The sequence below is a fragment of the Xenia sp. Carnegie-2017 genome, unplaced genomic scaffold (assembly GCF_021976095.1).
Source record: "Xenia sp. Carnegie-2017 unplaced genomic scaffold, XeniaSp_v1 HiC_scaffold_2, whole genome shotgun sequence".
NCBI lineage: Eukaryota > Metazoa > Cnidaria > Anthozoa > Malacalcyonacea > Xeniidae > Xenia > Xenia sp. Carnegie-2017.
Window position 1 is genome coordinate 8,745,978 of NW_025813482.1, and position 19,997 is coordinate 8,765,974.

The 19,997-nt window shown below is 33.5% G+C and overlaps 2 protein-coding genes and 1 long non-coding RNA gene across 4 annotated transcripts; 2 read left to right on the top strand and 1 right to left on the bottom strand.

The window, feature by feature from the left end:
• Positions 1-883: 883 nt before the first annotated feature.
• On the bottom strand, positions 884-1,820 carry LOC124440189. 2 transcript variants are annotated; one of them, XR_006946597.1, is made up of 3 exons: positions 1,746-1,820; positions 1,370-1,660; positions 884-1,010 (listed from the first exon to the last, which is right to left on the bottom strand). It is a non-coding gene; the product is annotated as an uncharacterized LOC124440189 (long non-coding RNA). The 2 variants fall into 2 exon arrangements; XR_006946596.1 differs by lacking the exon at positions 1,746-1,820 and having other exon boundaries at positions 1,370-1,445; positions 1,559-1,737.
• Positions 1,821-6,403: 4,583 nt separating this feature from the next.
• Positions 6,404-10,138, top strand: LOC124440570 (eosinophil peroxidase-like). Its single transcript, XM_046990965.1, has 7 exons — positions 6,404-6,504; positions 6,954-7,466; positions 7,594-8,044; positions 8,129-8,340; positions 8,500-9,188; positions 9,277-9,658; positions 9,839-10,138. The coding sequence occupies exons 1-7, from the start codon at positions 6,447-6,449 to the stop codon at positions 9,859-9,861; spliced, it is 2,328 nt and encodes a 775-aa protein (XP_046846921.1). The 5' UTR covers positions 6,404-6,446; the 3' UTR covers positions 9,862-10,138.
• A 4,726-nt stretch (positions 10,139-14,864) lies between these two features.
• On the top strand, positions 14,865-19,622 carry LOC124440182 (eosinophil peroxidase-like). Its single transcript, XM_046990516.1, has 7 exons — positions 14,865-15,026; positions 15,107-15,604; positions 15,773-16,226; positions 16,534-16,751; positions 16,867-18,078; positions 18,302-18,445; positions 19,346-19,622. The coding sequence occupies exons 1-7, from the start codon at positions 14,969-14,971 to the stop codon at positions 19,354-19,356; spliced, it is 2,595 nt and encodes an 864-aa protein (XP_046846472.1). The 5' UTR covers positions 14,865-14,968; the 3' UTR covers positions 19,357-19,622.
• The last annotated feature ends 375 nt before the right edge of the window (positions 19,623-19,997 follow it).

The window sequence follows — 19,997 nt, forward strand, 5'->3', positions numbered from 1 at the left end:
TCTCTTCTCGAGTAAGTTTGCGATTAAACAGCCCACTTTTTGGCCTCAAAGGACTTCTTTGGATCGCATATAGCATAGAGACAGCCGTCTAGGCTGGAAGAGATCGTCACGTTTTGTATTGCCTAGAAGAATATAGAAATACAAATATGCAAGGTTTCGGCATATATAACCATGGTTGTTAGAACGTAGAATTCGAGAGACACTGTAAGTTTAAGGTTAAAATAGTGAAGGAATGCTGAAGGTGTTGTATTGCTTAGAAGAATATAGAAATATAAATACGCCAGTTTTTGGCATATATAACCATGATTGTTATAATATTTGCACATAGGTAAACTGAACAAAAAAAGAACGTTCAATAGAGACAGGGTAAGAAATTGAATAATGGAAAAACGTAGCTACTAATGCTTCGGCATATTTTCATTAAAAAGTACCTGGATGTTATGAAAAGTCGAATGCAATCTTTTGGAACGGCAAGAGATATTGCTTATGATCCGAACCATACAATCCTGTCTTCAAGCCTTCATAGTGCTTTTTCGTAGCACATGAGGAGCAAGGTCTACAATACACTAAATAATTTATTTAAGTCAAATAATTATGAAGTGAATTGCAACCTGTAACAAATCAGAACTTACCTTTCACATCATAGATTGAATAAAAGCACAAAACTGAACACAAGTCTAGGTACAACCATTCATTTTGAATAGAACATCTATTTCACTCTGAACCACAAGAACAAATACTACCTCAAGATGGCACCAAATCCTACAAAATAAAGAACATTATTTAATTTAAAATATGCACATACTTTTAATATGGGTTAAAATAATACATGCCTTCTTTAAATTACTTCAAAATTTTTCATTTATTTCAATTGAAAGCACTCATACATATAACTATCTCCAATGACTTTTTATGAGAAACAATGTCAATATGTACATTACAAACTTGTGTTTGATGGTTAACTCTAGGTGCTTGTCATAACTGTTAGCAATATGTTCACTTTGTTCATTCTACATATAAATGAGAGAAAAACCATGAACATAATATATTTTTCCATCTACATATTTATACAATACGTGTAAACCAAATCACCCAATTCACTTTCTTGCTCAAAAAATCGACATTCATATGACACCCTGCTATTCTATTAACATATAATGATATATGACATTGTTATTGAAGGAAATAGAGAACACAGACTTCAAACTGGAAAATGTTTTCAGAACAATTGTTTTTCCCTACACAAATTTTGTGGGCATAAATAAAGTTGAACACATAATTAATATTTGAGCACAATTAACAATAAATGTAAATTAATATGAATTTGTGCAACTACAAATAATAAAAAGAACACTTTCAAAATTCATACCATATCATCGATTCGTGTGTTCCCTTTCCTCCCAACGTTATTGTAAAAGAACTCATATGAGCGTCTGAATTTATTTCTGAATTGATAGATTTAGCAGATGTAATCCAAAAATACCCCAATTAACAAAAACCAGTAGTCCAGTACTGTGTTCTTGAATTAACAATACTAGACTATAATTAGTCTAAGTACCAATCTCCGAGTCAGACTTCTCACATAGATATTTATGAGTACTGAGTGAACCCTGTTGGTCGGTTGTGGTGCCTTGATTCGAACGTTTGATGTTGCAAACTCCTAAAAAACATGGATGCACGAAGAAATATTGTTCTCATACATGAAATTTTAAAAATGAACTAAATTAAGGCCTGAAATGTCTTACTTAAGCTGCACCAGTCGGATGGTAGTATTTGTGGTTGTATATGCCTCTTTACTGCAGTGAAACATACCACTGATGATTTATCCGCCATGTTATTAAATGGTCTATGGCACTCGTGTGCGCGCGGGCGCGTTTAATATTGTACATCTCCAGCATGGTCTTATTTTTGTGGTTATCGACCATTTTCGTTGAGGAATAATAGTTCCCGCCCGGCATGTAATGTTTCCCGATTTGAATATAATTTCCAACTGTTTCCAGCGACTGTCTCTCGTCTGGACGAGAGGTATAGTTGTTGGTGCGGTGCTCAGGTGCCTTCCCAGGTTCAAATCCTTGTTTTTTACCTCTATACGTGACAACAACTTGACAAAGGACGAGCAACATGCACTCAAACGACTAAAACACGACAACAACATCGTCATTTTACCAGCAGACAAAGGACACATGACTGTGTTCATGGACAGGAATGATTACTTCGACAAAATGGACACCCTTGTTAGCGACACAGAAACGTACGAACAACTCGAACGAGACCCAACACCATCACTAGTACGCAAACTTAACAGCAAGATCTTCTCTATGAGAAAATCTAACATTATATCTGAACGTGTTTACTATCGACTTAGATGTTCAGTACCATGACCACCCAGACTATACGGACTACCAAAACTTCACAAACCAAAAATACCCATGCGACCAATTGTATCATTCTGTGGTTCGCCTACTTACGAACTCTCAAACTACTTGGCTGACATACTGCAACCACTTACAAGCAAATCAAAACACAAGCTACAATCCACTGAAAATTTCATTAAAAAATTAAGCACTATACAAATACCGGACAACTATATACCAGTGTCTTTTATGTGAAATCATTGTTCACGAGTATTCCACTTAATCTGGCACTTATTTGTACAAAAACTCTCATTACAAATACCACGACGTACTGCCATTACCGACAGAAGACATTATGGAGTTGCTAGAGCTCTGCCTCACCTCGACTTACTTCCAGTACAAAGGTACACACTACAAACAATTACATGGAACAGCAATGGGCTCACCCGTTTCTGTTGTAGTTGCTGAAATTGTAATGCAATATATAGAGGCGCTCATGACTTACAAAGATGCACTACCTTTTTGGTTCCGCTACGTTGATGACACAATCACAGCACTACATGTAGACGAGATTGATGACTTTCACACTCACATCAACAAACAGAACAGCCACATACAATTTACCAGAGATGTCGAAGAAAACGGAACACTTCCTTCTCTCGACTGTTTGATAAAACAGGACAATCACAAACTACGAATAACAGTTTATCGCAAACCAACACACACTGACCGACTACTAGACCAATCATCTTACAACCCTGCATCACGCAAAGCCACCACAATCAGAACATTAACAAGACGTGCACAAATCATTTGTGATTCACTGGACACTCTACACAACAAAAACAACTATCTCAAACGTTGGTATCGGGGAAACTGGCAGGAACTTAAACATAAGACTTATTGAACATAAGCGAGCTACAAAGAAACAAGACAAAGCTAATCACATTGCCGAACATCACCGACTCACAAAGCACAACATTGAGTGGGACTCGGCAAAATGCATTAAATACAGCACTGACTATATACAACGGCTTACATTAGAAAGTTGGTATACCAACTTGGAACAAACCCCCCTGAACAGATCACAGCAATTACCGGCACTTTACAAACGACTTATTCACAATAGATGCGAACAAAATGCGAACAGATGCGAACAAAATATGTTTCCGAATAACAATGCAAACATCCGTAACTGAGGGACAAAAATCTATCTAAAGAGGGAAAATTTCTGTATAACGTTATGACTTGAATTTGTCCATTTTTCTCACAAGTGTAATGTTCAGAACTACATCCTAATGGACTCTCATATTTGATTTAAAATAAAGCATTTATGGTAGAGTAATATGACGTTATTCATTGAGCATTCATCAATTCCTTTGACAAACAAATTCCTTAAAATTAAAATGAATTTTAAGTTACTTGTAATCTAGAACATGACAAACTCTACAAAAATGATAGGAAATTATGAATGTGTATCAGTAAGCGCTATAAACTAAATCATAGCAATCGGTGAGCATTATACTGTCAATATTTTAAATTGATATGAATATAATTTAAGTTGTGATTGAATAAATTCAAGGTTTGTAAATAGCTACAAATGTAATTCCCAATTGCAATATACTTTTCTGGGCAGCACTCTTGTTCCTCTGTGTGAGTTGCTTATGTCACATACATGTTTTTCTTATTTTGAAAATCATCGAAAAAGTTTACTGAGAAAAAAATTGGTAAACGTTGAGTGTAACAGGTTTATATCTTTTACCTGCGTAAAGGAAGACAAACTTTCAAAGTACTTTGTAAACATAATTGTTTTATTATGTTGTTGATCTAACAAACAGTATATACACACTTCATACTTAAGCGTGGTATGGGATCGTGTAGCATTGCGTGGTACAAAAATGACAAAACAAAAACGTCATATCTTGTTTCCGTTATATTGTTTTGGACATCCATAAAAAAATTAATGTTCATTAGAGCCCCGAAGAACCCACAAATGTTAAGCGATAAAGCGAAAATTATATAATTTAGAAGTTGCTATTTTTTCTAACTGAAACTTCAGTGTTGAGTTATGTAACTCAGAAGATTTTGAAGTTATATAACAACAAAGGTTTGCTACACAAGACAACTATATTTAACTATAATTATTTAGCAAAACAATTAAGTTTTAAATATTAATCCTCCATAGACGAGAAATTGAAACTTGTACATATTTAGCATTGGTATATTTTGCTAGACACATAAACGATCATCCTGTGACGGGCAATTTAAACAGCTTTAGCTAGCTATCAATTGAAACTTTTATTATGCTCTATATGATGAATTAATGATCTATATTGATTAACAAGTTCCTGTTCTGATGCTTATAATCACAAAAACCATAACATCCTTTTACCCAAATACTTCAGTTGGTATATATATTTCTCTGTGTGAGTTGCTTATGTCATATGCATGTTTTTTCTTATTTTGAAAAATCATCGAAAAAAGTTTACTGAGAAAACAATTGGTAAACGTTGAGTGTAACAGGTTAATATCTTTTACGTAGCGTAAAGAAAGACAAACTTTCAAAGTACTTTGTAAACATAATTGTTTTATCATGTTGTTAATCTAACAAACAGTATATACATACTTCATACTTAAGCGTGGTATGGGATCGTGTAGCATTGCGTGGTACAGATGACAAAACAAAAACGTCATATCTTGTTTCCGTTATTTTATTTTGGACATCAATAAAAAAATTAATAATCATTAGAGCGCCGAAGAACCCACAAATGTTAAGCATTAAAGTGAAAATTATATAATTTAGAATTTGCTATTTTTGCTAAGTGAAACTTCAGTGTTGAGTTATGTAACACAGAAGATTTTTCAGTTATATAACAACAAAAGTTTTGAAGTCATATTAGTAATATACAATGAAGGTTTTAGCACAGCTGAAAATGCATATTATAATACACATGTTTGACAAAACGATAAAGCTACCGGAATCAATGATGGCCATTTTAAAAACAACATTACCTGTTTTGGTAGATTCTGTTAATCTAAACTTGACTAATTGACGTCTTTCGGCACGCTTAGTCTTTCTCAAGTATAATATAAGTCTTCAAAACAACCAAGGAAAATTTTTCTAATGGTTTTGAGAAGGTGTCAGTATGCACTGAATTTTGGAGGCATTTATCATTAAAAAAGAGCATAAAATACTCCTTGGTGATGGACAAAGATAACATGCAAAGTTTAAATATAAATTTGACTCTAATCTTAACGTAATCGCAGTTAAAATGTGTCTTTTTTAAGAATTCAAGTTCATTGATAAACGCTATAAATTTCATAAAATGGTCGTACTTGCAACAATTGAGCAAGCTATTTCAATACATGGTTGAATAATCTTGAGTAAAAATCTTTAGCAATTTATATGTCTTGTAATAATACAACTCACTGAGACCAACAGTAAAACTGTTAAACAAATTATCACTCTATTTGAGTAGACATTTCCTGCCATTTGTGGGCAGCGAATGCCTATTTAAAGATTATTATAATAGTCGCAAAACACTTCGGAATTATGAAGTGTACACGTGAAGATTTTGTGTGCCACATGTGAAGAATTTGTGTTGGCAAACGTGTTGTGTTTTCAGATATATCATTTTTAAGGAAATACTAACTTTTATACTGGGCTCCATAAACCTCCTTTTTTGAGGATTACTATGGTGAAAGTAGTCTGAACAAAAAAGCCCAAAGTATCGATCCCTACCCATGAAGTGTCTATATTAGTGGGCAAAATGTTTACGTCGTAAGCACAATCCATTTTCCCATATTCTTAAAATCGCTAGATGTTTTTTTAAATCTCTCTGATCGTGCGTCTCTGTATACAAGCAAAAAATTTCGTGAACAATTAACTGTCGGTATCTTAATTTTTCTGGGGGAGTTTAATGGCACGTACAAAAGATTTTGATATTAAGACATTCCAACACAAAATTCTCCTTAGAGATTAAAGTAATTACCGATTACCAGCAAGGATATATAAGATCGAGTGAATCGGTGACTGAGATAGAGCAAGCTTACTGATCAAGCAACTCAACTGTTCAGCTGTAGCTTACGAAAATGACGACTAAATTGATATTATTGTTGGTTTTGTACATTACTACATGTCAAGCTACAGGTAAGAAACCAAGACTGCTTCAAACATCTTATCAATGGAGCAAACGACAAATATTCTTCCTTAAACAGTAAATGCTCGTTGAGAGACATCTAGCCGTTATGTTTCATGGCCAAATCTGTTTGAAGTTGATGCCCTTTTTCATAAATAGCTATATTTTGTTTTACCAACCGTATGAAACTGTTATTTTTTCCTGATCTCAACAACGTTTTTACATCAGTGGAAATTAAAATCTTTATTTAACAATGAAGGCAGATGATTTAGAAGACTGAAAAAGACGACTTTTTGTTTATATTTAGTACATGCGATTTCAACTAATTACTTGCTACAATTTTATCTACACTTTTTTATCTAGAAAATACCCATTTTAATATTGATTGCTAGATGAAAAAAATTATGAACAACGGAGATATTATCCTTCAAAGATTTAACAAGATTTTCTTTTCTTTCAGACTTTTTTTTGAAATCGATCATCAGTGAAAAGACACCGCTTCTAACTGGCGTGTTTAAGTCGAAATTCAGAGCAACAACTGGCGCTGCGTTCCAGCTTTTAGTTACCGATGGAAGATTCCAGGCAGTTCTTGTACTTGGCGATAATATAAATGGAATAATTGTATTAAATAAGACACTTTTTGGTCTCATTCCATTTGGTTCCGAAAGAACCTTCAGAATAACCTGTGAGCTAAGGCACATAAGAAATAATATACTTCTTGATAAGATCAATCTTGTGGTGTATGTTTTGAAAGCAGGCTACGCCGATAGTTTGCTTAAAAAAGCTTTGTCTGTAATGGATAAAGTAAAACTAAGTAATCCTTTCCGACCCACTGGACAAAACTTCAGATTACCAAAAAAATTGCATAGCATCCTTATGGCAACAAGGAGCAGAAGGACAAGAGCGAACTCACTGGCTTCATGCAAGTTTAATCAGGTGTGCAAAGAGGCTGAAAAACTGATCAAAACGGAGGGTAAGATATTATAATTTTAATACTTTTAATACTTATTATAAATATATTTATATTATGCAAAAAAATTTGGGAAATTTCGTCTGTATCATGTAAAAAGATGAAATTTCAATAAAAGAATTTATTTCAGTTGACGAGACCGCTGAAATTTATGTGGGTCCTGAAGGCATGTTTTCAGAAGAACGTCTTGAAGAACTAATAGAAGAGACTGGTTGCATTCCAGAGATTTCAAATATTCAATGCGAAGCAAATCAAGCTTATCGATCGATAGATGGAACATGTAACAATTTAGATAATCCAACACAAGGTGCAGCTGATACTATTTTTTCACGCATGTTTCGTGCTCGATACTTTGATGCTGAAGGACTGAATGAGCCGGCAGGTGGAGGTTTAAATCAACCTAATGCACCAAACCTACCTAATCCTTCCAAAGTAACAGATGAGTACATCGTCATTCAAGATAAAAATCAACCAAACCGCGATGGTATCACGCATTTGTTCATGCAATGGGGACAGTTTATTGATCATGATTTAACATTAGCACCGGAATCTGAGAATGGTGACATATGTGAAAATATACCGTATGTAAAATGATCTGTTTTTTTACTTAAAAACTTTTATTAAACGAAATAAATTGTTTATTTTGTCATACTCTTAAATTTCAGGTGCGATGGTAGCGCAGAAGATTTTGTTGATCCATGCTTCCCAATCTTGCCTTTTGGACAAAGACCATGTATTCGATTAATTAGATCTGCGGCAAGATGTGATTTTAAGAAAGCTACACCACGTGAGCAGATTAATGTAAATACTGCATATCTTGATGCATCTATGGTTTATGGGTCATCAGAAAGCGTTCAAGACGCAGTTCGTGATGCCGGTAAGGATATGTAAAACATTGCCAAACATACAAAGTATAAGTAAGAATAACAAAAACAACATTCTTTCAAATAACAAAAACAGACACTTTTATAAAACTGCCTCTAAAAGTTTGCTAAAATTCATAAAAGTCTAATAATTCTTTTGTATTTATTTTTAGGAAATCTTAGGTTTCTGGCAACTTCTGGTGATAATCTTCCTCCAATTGACAACAGTCAATTAGGTGAGCCACTTAGCCTTTGCGAGAATCTTGGATCTTGTTTCCTCGCAGGTGATAACCGAATAAACGAACAAGCAGCTTTAGCAGCTATGCATACACTCTGGGTTCGTGAACACAATCGTATTGCAAGACGTCTTTCAAGAATAAATCCACATTGGTACTCAGAAAAAATCTATCAGGAAGCAAGAAAAATTGTTGGTGCTTTGATTCAACATATAACATATGAAGAATGGTTACCAATTCTGATTGGAACTGATGTATTAGATTCAAACATCAGATATAACCCCAGAGTAAATGCTTCTATATCTAACGAGTTCGCTACAATAGCATTTAGGTTAGGACATAGTTTGATCAGACCGAAGTTTGAATTTCTCAAAAGAGACTATGAATCTTTTCCGTTCTCTCCAGTCCCCTTGCGCGAACTTTTCTTTAATAATACACTGGCTCAAGTCAACGGGATTGATGGCTGGATGATTGGAATGGTTGGCAATGTTTCTCAAGAAATGGACAATGAAATGGCGATTGGTCTCACAAATGAATTGTTCCAGCGTGATGAAATCAGCCGAGAAGGTCTAAATCTTGCTGCATTGAACATGCAACGTGCACGTGAACATGGCCTACGTTTTATAGCGCATTTCTAAGAAGATGTCAGCGGCGTTATCCCTTTTGTATCCCAGCGAACTTGATCTCTCGTGTGAGAAGTTTTGACGATATTAGTGTACTTTTGAACCAGAAGTACTGCAAAGTCTTAAATCAGTTTATAATAATCGACCTCAAAATACTGATGTGTTTGCAGCTGGCATTGGTGAAAAACCGCGTATTTCTTCAGCAAATGAAAGCCCAATTCTAGGACCTACCTTTACTTGTATCGTCAAAGATCAATTTGATCGGTTAAGACAAGGGGATAGATTCTTTTACACAAATCCATTGCCAGAAGGATTTACGGATGCTCAGCGAAAAGCAATAGAAGCTCGTAAGTTGTCGGATGTAATTTGCGACAACATTGATGTTATATCAGTTCAGCAAAAAGCTTTCTTTGCAAAAGGACGTAAAGAAGTTTGCGATAGAACAAGGCGACTGAATATTAGACCATGGCGAGGTACGTACTTACAATTTTTAAAATAGTGACTTTATTAAAGCTATATGTCTCTTGCTCGGTTTTGAATTTATTTTGTTATAACATGACATATAATCAAAACATCTTCATATGTTTTAATTCTGCAAATAAAAAGTCTTGTATGAGACTGATTGAACTCAAGTTTAATATTTTCTTTGTTAGAGTCATCGTGCTGTTGCCATTAAGTGAGAACTGAAGAGTGTGAAAACTAACTGGATTTTTTGCTTTAAGTCGTTTTTAATTGTCTTAAACTAACTACTAATGAATGTTTACTTTAGAACTACAGGCTGAATTTATATTCACAGACAATGAATTTTCATACCTAGTAAAATAATATCCCATGATTATTTATCACATCGGTATAAGGATGTTTGTGTTTCAAAAACGCATTCATTCTGAATAAACTTTTTATATTTCAATGTAAAAAGATTATATATTTTCAATAAATTTATTCATGTTGTATGTTATCTGTTTTTTGCACATATGTATAAAATACAACCATGCAGCTACGTTGCCTTATCAAGCAACAAAAGAATTAAAATCGTTAACAGCTCAATACTTGGCTAATATCAAAGAAATAACTGGTCAGTTTAGTGTTTGTTTTATTGATACAGTGAACGTTTCTTGCATATATCAAATGGCAATTGTAAGTTCATTAGCAGGGTTGAAGCACCCCACCCCCACCCCTTTTGCTAGACAAAAACCCAAGAAAATTGAATAATATATCTGAGTTTCAGTTTTCAAACTAATTCAAAGAGTTCAGCCCCTTCTTTCATAATCTCCAGGATCCGCTCCTGCATTAGGGCAATGGCGATAACCCGATCCTGCATGAAATTTTCATTGCAATTATTCACATTTCATGGTATTAACTAGATAGAGATCAGCTAAAAAAAATGCAATGAAACGTAGTTCTTTTCAGACTGAAGCACCAGCGTTTCTCAGGCAGCAATTCTTAAACCACGTTACTGTTCAGCAATAAAGAAAAGTTTTTTTGCAGAAAGCATCAAAATATCTCAGTGACCAATGTCTAAACCACATATTGTTCACCATCATCCTACAAGAGACGTTAAAGATCTCATCTTCCTGAAGTTTACACTGACAAAGCATCGCTCAAAGATCCTTTCATTATCGAGCAGTAAAATTATGGGTAGTCTGAAAAGATAAATATTTAATTGAAAAATATTAATTATTTTAATAAATTTAAGATAGAGCTTGAACATTAGTAGTTATTTCATAGAAAATACAGTAGTTTTGAACCTTTTACCTTTGTTTTGCAATTTGCTGTTCAATATAACCACAAGTACATGGTATTTAATGTACTATGGCCTATAAGTGCATGGCACTATATGTCGTTGTTTTTCTTGGTGCTCAAGACAAAAGAGTAATCGTATCTGCAATTGATCTGCAATATTTCATCAACCCCCGTCAACAATATTATATGAAGACTTTACTAAGTTGACTTCATTGAAGGACGTTTATCTTTAATGTATCTTCTACTTTATCTTTAGTGTCTTTCATTTGGCAGAATTTCGTCTCAAGGCAATCAAAAGTTCATGGCTCACCAGTATTTCACAGTAGTCTTCACAACATAAAAATCGTTCCTTGTAGCCATTGTCAAGCAAAAGTTATAGTTCCTTTGAACACGTTTCAATAATAATGAATTACGATTTGATAAATAAAGTTTGACTCACTCATTTTGTAACACTTCCACGTAAATACTAAAATAAATGAAACTATAATGCAGGCTCTACCTTTACGTTTAAACACGAAACGAACTTTACAAATATAAATATATACATAAATAATAAATATATAAGTAAAAGATTATTGTGGTGATGGCTGTAGTAGCTAGCGCAAACATAATCGTATAGATAGAGTGCTCAATGCTAAAGCAGAGATTATAGTATGATATATGATGTTGATATTATTAGAGTGTGTTGCTTTATATAATCTCAGCTTTTTTGTCCTTTGTTTTAGTTGTGAATATATTATGGTGTGTCAGGATGTCCAGAAAATTAGGTTTAAATTTAACAACTTTAACTAACCCAAAGATTGTCTGTTAATGCAGTATTACTGTATTAGTAAGTGATATACGCTGCCTACAATTGTTCATTTGTTCTCCATTTGTAAAACTCAGATATATAAAATACTATGTCATGTTAATCCGCGTTAATGCATTGTTGTTCAAAATAGCGTCAAAACAAATCATAGTAAAAATTAGTAATAGCAATCACCAAAATCCCAACTACTTTCGATAAATTATGTGATGAATTATAAAACTTCATTCAAAATATTCTCAAAGAAAAACTGTGTAAAATTTAATCAAGTTAAACAATCCTTACCATATATTGACGACATCTCCTTACATCTGCATGATTGAAAGTGTTTGTGTGACACAATTAAACGATTAAACTTTGTTATACATATGCAAAATTACTATGGCCATGCAAATTACATAACGCCGTGCCAAGTATTGATAAGTATATACTTTAGAGTATATATTGATGCGTTTATAGATACGTTGCCATATTAGTGAATATTCCACAAAAAGCATCATGTACTTACTATCTAGAATTAAAGAGTCGTGAGCTGATCTAACTATATTGTATTGCATTATTTTGCAGTATGTTGCATATGGTCGTTTTTTCTACATTAAACTGAATTTATTTGTTTTTGTAAACAGAAATATCTAGTAAGCACTAAAAACGCAGTTTATAATAATCTTTCTGAGACAATATGTAGTGTTTCTAAATGTTCATTGACTCTGTCCACCATACCAAAAACCATGACCGGCCGACAATTTAAAGAAATATAGTATAAAGCAAATTCCGAAAAAGCAAGACATTTTGAGATTGCAAAATATGCATCAATACAATACGAGAAGTGATCATTCTGTCTGAGGATAACTTTAAAATAAAGTCGAAAATTTACAGTACACTTCTCGTCTTGTTTTGCTGCATATTTTGCAACCACAAGATGTCTTGCTGTTTCGGAATTTGCTTTATACTATTCACTATACGTTGAAGAACACCCGATCAGAGCATTATATGAGAAGCTTTCTAGATAAAATATTCTCTAAATATGAATTACCATTCACGTTTCCGTAGTCACAGCAATAAGCCAACGTATATGGATAAATTTTGTGATGTTTAAATCCTACCTTGAAAATTCGTCAGAAAATCCATGTATTGATTTTGTAATTTACGCGTTTAGCTAATTGCAAGATTAAAAATAATTTCTAAGGGGAACTAAAACGCAGCACGCGGAAAATAGGATGTAAGAGTCTTTATATCATAATTAATAGTTATATAATTTGCGAAGACAAAAAGATTTCATTCAAAATACATCCTTCGAAACTGTAAAAACGAGTGATTTTTTTACAAGGAAGCACATTATCGCATTGAAATACACACTTTGAGTGGTTTACGTAATTTTTAAATGAACATCAACAGAAAGTGGACAAAATGCAGTGTAGTTGAATATGTCGAATTTAAACTAAGGACAAAATCAGCCACAACTTTAAAACTAAACAGACATTTCCGTTCCGAGTATTTGAAATAGGCTCGTCATATTGTCAAAATAATCTAAAACGAGAGAAAATATTTTTCCAATTTTCTAATATTTTAAAATATTATTTATTTCACCAAATGCCGACAGACTATCAGTTGAAACTCTTGTGAGGAGGTGTTTATTTAACCCCCGAAAATCCGGGATTCAGTAAGGCTTGAAATAATTTCGAGGCATTGAAAGGAGGCAAGTGTTTGTTAAGGGCCACAAGGTCATTTCTGTTGTAATTCTCAAACTAGGCCGAATTGGTGATTTAGATTTTAAACGTTTTGCCTAGATGTTAAATCAGAATAATGTGAAATTGTGCGGGAAGATTTATCTGATGATTGAGTATTGAATCGTTTCCATTTGCCAAAATCATTTAACGCTAGGCTGAATCCCCAGCTACTCGGGCTCAATGAATCAGTCCCTAATTATATATAATTTGTTCCAAAAGTAAATGAAAACATAGATTTTCTTGTGAAACCAATACTAATTTTAGTGATTTTCAATAATTTGTTTTATTCTAATTAGTTTCAAACTTTTAGTGATTTTACAACACCGATTGTTTAAGTGAATTAACCTTAGTCAACGAGTATATTAATTTTATTGCACTGTGTTTATTATATAGCTAAAAGCTGTAGCTATATATACAAATTATAAGACTTTGTTTTTAAAGCAAAATATTTCAAAAAAAGCAAAAGAACTTTACAAAAATGATTCAAAGAACACTACTACATTTGAAAACAGAAAATACTTAATTTTACAAAATTGCTTCCTTAATATGCCGCTCCCCCGTTTAAAATACGTAACTTTTCGTACATCAGTGGTTTCTCACATTTTGTCTGGAATGAGGCACGTGCTTGAACAAGTTTGATACACGTGAGTAGCATGCATGAAATCATTTTATTAACGTTTTATTATGAACTGAAATGTTCTAAAGTATCCATGTATCAAGACTTGATCTATCGCTAATTTTTCTCTTGCGTTTCAATATAAAAAAGGTCTTCAAGTTGAAGAAGATTTACTTGCGTGCACTCAACACGGAATAAACTGCAGTTACTTGTTATATTATTCTACAAAAATCTGAACTTTACTTAGAATTTCTATTAAATCCTGCATTCATACTTTCATAATTGCTCAATTAAAATGAACACTTTATCCATCGACATTATCATAACAAAATATACATGTCAAAAGATAATGAAACAGCTAAAATCACCAATGTAGCTATACGAAGACACGCTAAACTCAAAGGAAAAACAGAAATCTCTTTTGTTTTTCCAGAGAAAAACTCATCAGAATACAATAATTTAAAGAAAAGAAATACGAGTAGTTTGAATGAAATGCAAAATTTTACAAAGATATAGGAAACATATTTACTTTCACTACACTGTCCTGCCTCTCAACAAATATATGTGAAAGCAATGACGTTTTGCCACTCAACTAGCTAAACATACAATATGTCTATATTTAGTAGTACCGGTTTTTTTCAAACAGATGCTATTGTTTATACGGAACTTAGATGGGCGTATGATCATAGAGAAATTTTGTTCCATTGGCAAAACAATCACAATAAGGAACAAAACGGTAATCGACCAATACCTTGGCTATATAAGACGAGGAACATAGACGAATAAGTTATAGCGAGTTGGTTAGTTGAATAAGGAACATTTCTACAGAAGATACTTTTTTAGAGTGAAGATCATTTCATTAATCACAATATATTGTAACACTGAGTGAAATATGAAAGTTGTGTTGATAGTGGTGCTCATATCCTGCATCAACATAACCCAAGCAAAAGGTAACTATATTGTACAATTTGTAAAGTACATGAAGTCATTTATTCTCGTTTTGTAATGCATTTAAATTTTATTATTACAGACTTTTTCGAAAGTTGTATCATAAGTGAGTCCGCTGATGAAGGTGCTATGGTGTTTAAGGGAAAATTGAATGCGATGGGTATTTCGCAGTTCAACATTAAAATTACCGACGTGAAATTTGCAGCGTTTTTTATTCTGGATGATAAGATGAGAGGAACAATCAAGTTGGCGAAATCATTGCAAGGATCAATACCATTTAATAGGAAAAATAAATATGAAATAAACGTCGAACTAAACAATAACATTAACAAAATCAACATCAATTTGATTATGATTAAAGAAGGAATCGCCGATGGTATAATGCACAGTCTTATGTATAAAATGTCGGAGGTGAAACCAAGCAATCCCTATCGTCCTATTTCTCGAAACTACATTCTTCCTAAAAAAATTCACAGTATATTAATGTCGACCAAAAGTCAGAGGGTTAAACGATCATCATTAGCAACTTGTAAATTCAATCATATTTATCAAGAGACCGTAAAGCAAATGAAAAATACAAGTTAGTAAAACATATACTTTTTTATAAAATCATTCCAATAATTTGATTGTTATATAAAACATAAACTGGAGCCTTGAACTCTCCTTACTCACGTAAGCTTGTAGTTGTTTACCAAATTTGATTTTTGCTACATTATGCAAGTCAACATAAACAAATTCAATGTTTTAGTCAACCCAAATGCTCAATTTCACGCTGGACCTCAAGCATTGTTATCCACTAAGGCACTTGAAGATTTAATAGAAGAGACAGGATGTATTCCAGAGGTGAAAGATATAAAATGTGGACCAGAAACATTTCGATATCGCACGATAAACGGAACATGTAACAATTTAGTAAATGCAACAAGAGGTGCAGCTGACAGTGTGTTTGTACGATTGCTTCCTGCTCAATACTTTGATGCTGAAGGACTGAGTGAACCTGCAGGTGGAGGACTAGATCAACCTAATGCACCAGACCTACCTAATCCATCCAATGTGACCGATCAATACATTGTAATTCAAAACAAGAATCAACCAAACCGCGATGGTATCACACATTTGTTCATGCAATGGGGACAGTTTCTTGATCATGATTTAACATTGGCACCGGAATCTGAAAATGGTGATATATGTGCTGATGTGCCGTAAGTATACGTTACAATTCTCATGAAGTAAAAATCAGGAAAAGTTTATCTTCTAACGAATAAAAAAACTTATTAAATCCAGTGTTAATAATATGTATAAGGTGCCATCACAATATTGATCACAACTGAAATTAGATTATGTTGAAGTTTATTACTTTTATAAATTGTTCCATTTCGATGGAACACAAGTAGTTTTTAGCACAAAATACAAGCATAATTTTGTTAAACACTCTGAAGTATGAGTTCATGAGTAAATGAAATACAACAAAATTACTTCATGACTCATTCTAAAATTCTTTTTCTACAGTTGCAATGGCAGTGCAGCAGATTTTGTCGATCCATGCTTCCCAATATTGCCAGTAAATAACAGATCTTGCATCAGAATGATTAGATCTGCAGCAAGATGTCAAATTGATGGTTACCAACTGGAGCCACGAGAACAAATCAATGTAAATACAGCATATATTGATGGCTCTATGATTTATGGTTCAACTGATAATCTAGCACTCAGACTTCGTGATACCAGTGAGTACTTTAAATTTCAACGTAAAGAAGAAATAATTAGAAAGTGATGAACAAATCATACGTAATCATTTATTATTAGCTAATAAAAAAATTGAAAGTTTAAATTATATTTTAGATGATCGTGCGTTGTTGGCAACTTCTGGTGATGATCTACCTCCAATTGATAACACTCAATTGGGTGAGCCTCTTAACCTTTGTGAAAATCTTGGATCTTGTTTTTTAGCTGGTGACGTTCGTGTTAACGAACAAGCAGCTTTAGCAGCTATGCATACACTCTGGGTTCGTGAACACAATCGTATTGCAACTGGTCTAAGAAAAATCAATCCTTTCTGGGACGAGGAGAAAATTTATCAGGAAGCAAGAAAAATTGTTGGCGCCTTGGTTCAGCAGATTACCTTCAAGGAATGGCTGCCAATTCTCATAGGAAGAAATGCTTTGCCTCGGTACAAACGATACAGACCTAAAATCGATCCAGGGATCTCCAATGAATTCTCTACAATAGCATTTCGGTTGGGTCATAGTTTAGTCAGACCTAAATTCGATTTTCTTAAACGTGACTACAAACCTTTCCCATTCTCTCCAGTCCCTCTGCGACAAGTTTTTTTTAACAATACACTAGCTCAACTCAACGGAATTGATGGCTGGATTATTGGTTTGGTTGGCAATGTTTCTCAAGAAATGGACAATGAAATGGCAATAGGACTTACAAATGAAATGTTTCAACGTGATGAAATCAGTCGAGAAGGTCTAAATCTTGCTGCGTTGAACATGCAACGTGCACGTGAACATGGTCTAAGTTTTTATAGTGATATTTTAGCAACATGTCAACGTAAATATCCTGGATTGTATCCTGCAAATCTTGATCTTTCTGATGTGAAAAGTTTTGATGAACTCACTGATCTCTTTAAACCAGAAGTTTTAAAAAGTCTCAAAGAAGTTTACAACGATAAACCTCAAAATACTGATGTGTTTCCTGCTGGTATTGGTGAAAACCCACGAGATAAAAGCTTTGTTCCACATATTCCCAGAAGTAAACAACGCTTTTCACGATATGAAACACAAGATGACTTGCCAGATCCAATACTTGGACCGACTTTTACATGTTTAGTGATCGATCAATTCGAGCGTGTTCGTGATGGAGACAGATTTTACTATGAAAGGAGAGGCATTTTTACATCTCGTCAACGTAGAGCTATCAATCAACGTAAGCTGTCTGACGTTGTCTGTAACAACGTGGATGTTGTGTCAGTTCAAAGAGATGCTTTTCTTACTAATTACAAGAATGTCTGCGACTCAAGCAGGGTATTGAATCTCAAACCTTGGCAAGGTGAGTTGAATTATGAATAAACTAAACTATTTTATTAGCGAAAGCAAATTTGCTTTTCTTAAATATGCACAACGTAAGGCAAACGTAGGTAACTGGCAAAAAATTAATTTACTTTTATTCGTTATGATTATTTTGATAGAGAAATTTATTGATAATTGCAACCAAGTTTATAAATTCACGTAACTATACTCTTGTTTAAATATTTTCTCTTATCTATTTACAGAAATCCCAAAAACCTGTTTCCCAAATCCCTGCAAAAATGGTGGATCTTGTAGGATGAAATGCATAAGCAGAAGAAGACGCCGTAGAAGATTTGTTCCTACTTGTAGATGTTCGTTTGGATTTGCAGGTCGATGGTGTCAAAACAGTAAGTGAGCAGATTTAAAATAAGCTAATATAAATGTCATTACTGCACTTAGTATCTGTAGTTTTTGTTGGAATGAAAAAACAATATAACAACTTCTAATAAAGCTCATTGACAAGCGTTATCAATAGCGGATGCCGTGTACGTCGAAATAAGTTATAGCTTCTCAATTTTAAATTCAAATTTCATTTAGAAAAACACTATTGGTTTATATTTTCTAAAGAATATAATCTTTCCAATGGATTTGTCTTTAAGGTGTTTAGAAATGTAATGGCAAGCGTCACCTCCGGCAAAATGGTGCGCTTTGATTGGCTCAGAAACATTTTTGCCGGTCCATTATTTTTCCGTAATCGACCACGGTCCAAAACGCGTAATTTTACAGTCAAGTGTAAACAAACTTCCTAATGCAAACAGCAAAACGCAATATAAACGAAACAAAAAACCATTTACGAATGTGATTCGAAAGAAAAATACTTGGAAAACAGTTTAACTATCCAGACGATACAATTTGAAACGATTTATTTTTTATGGACGAAAACTAGCAAAGTGAAAATCAAACCGTAAAAACAGCAAGGACGAGAAAGAAAGCAAGCTTCGTTTCAGTTCAAATAATGCCATATAATAATCCTTTTAATAACCTCGTTTTCTCGGTCTTTACTGAGAAATATCGGAACTCTGTCTTTTTGTACAAACCTCGCTCTACGGGCTCGGTCTATACAAAAACACCTCGGTCCGTTATTTCTCCGTAAAGACCTCGAGCTCGATTATTAAGGGCTTAGTATTTTTGAAATTTATATCTAACAAACATTATTTTACCAAATTTCAAACAAGACAAAGCGATATTCTTTTTCATGGATATTTTCATTGTTTAATTTTAACATAAATTTAATTTTCTTCTTTTAGAAAAATTTTAATCGAATTGGCCATTTCAAAGATCGAGGACGTTGTAAAGGATGGGGGGGGGGGAGGTGCAAGTTTAACTTAATGATAAATGTTCCCTTCATTACGTATTTAACAAATTATCTTAATTCGTTCATTCTGGTAATGTATGTCATAGTATTTAAATATAGATTATGATGATAAGTTAATACTGCTGTGCAGCAAATTTGGACATTAGGACAATTCTTGTGTCATTTGTAACTATATAATTTTATGCTATAAGAAATGTTATTGTTTGAAATTTTTTGACTACTCTTTTTAAGCGACGTATTTATTCAACATTGATCTAAAAACATGTCATTGTTTTTGCTTCAGAGAGAGACTTTGCTAATTCGCCAAGTTGGCTATATTAATTGGGGAATGTTTACATGTATTTTCCCGTATAATTTCTATAGAAAGCAAAGTCACTTTCAACGAAAATTACCTAGCCTGGCACAAAGTGAATATATGAGTAAACACCTCTTCCCCCTGTCCCCAATTACTGTTCTAGCTTTGGCTCTGAATATTAATTGTTCTTTACAAAACACCATAGAAAAATTGTACACAGGACATTAAATTATAACAGTTTACATAAATTTTTATGCTACCATAACAATGCTATTGTTAGTGAATTTAT

Excerpts from the sequence above, each read along its gene's own strand:
- LOC124440570 (XM_046990965.1), top strand. The coding sequence starts at position 6,447 with ATGACGACTAAATTGATATTATTGTTGGTTTTGTACATTACTACATGT. Across the intron at positions 8,341-8,499 it reads AGACGCAGTTCGTGATGCCG|GAAATCTTAGGTTTCTGGCA; the intron begins GTAAGGATATGT and ends ATTTATTTTTAG. Across the intron at positions 9,189-9,276 it reads AACATGGCCTACGTTTTATA|TGTACTTTTGAACCAGAAGT; the intron begins GCGCATTTCTAA and ends TGACGATATTAG.
- LOC124440182 (XM_046990516.1), top strand. The coding sequence starts at position 14,969 with ATGAAAGTTGTGTTGATAGTGGTGCTCATATCCTGCATCAACATAACC. Across the intron at positions 16,227-16,533 it reads GATATATGTGCTGATGTGCC|TTGCAATGGCAGTGCAGCAG; the intron begins GTAAGTATACGT and ends CTTTTTCTACAG. Across the intron at positions 16,752-16,866 it reads ACTCAGACTTCGTGATACCA|ATGATCGTGCGTTGTTGGCA; the intron begins GTGAGTACTTTA and ends ATTATATTTTAG.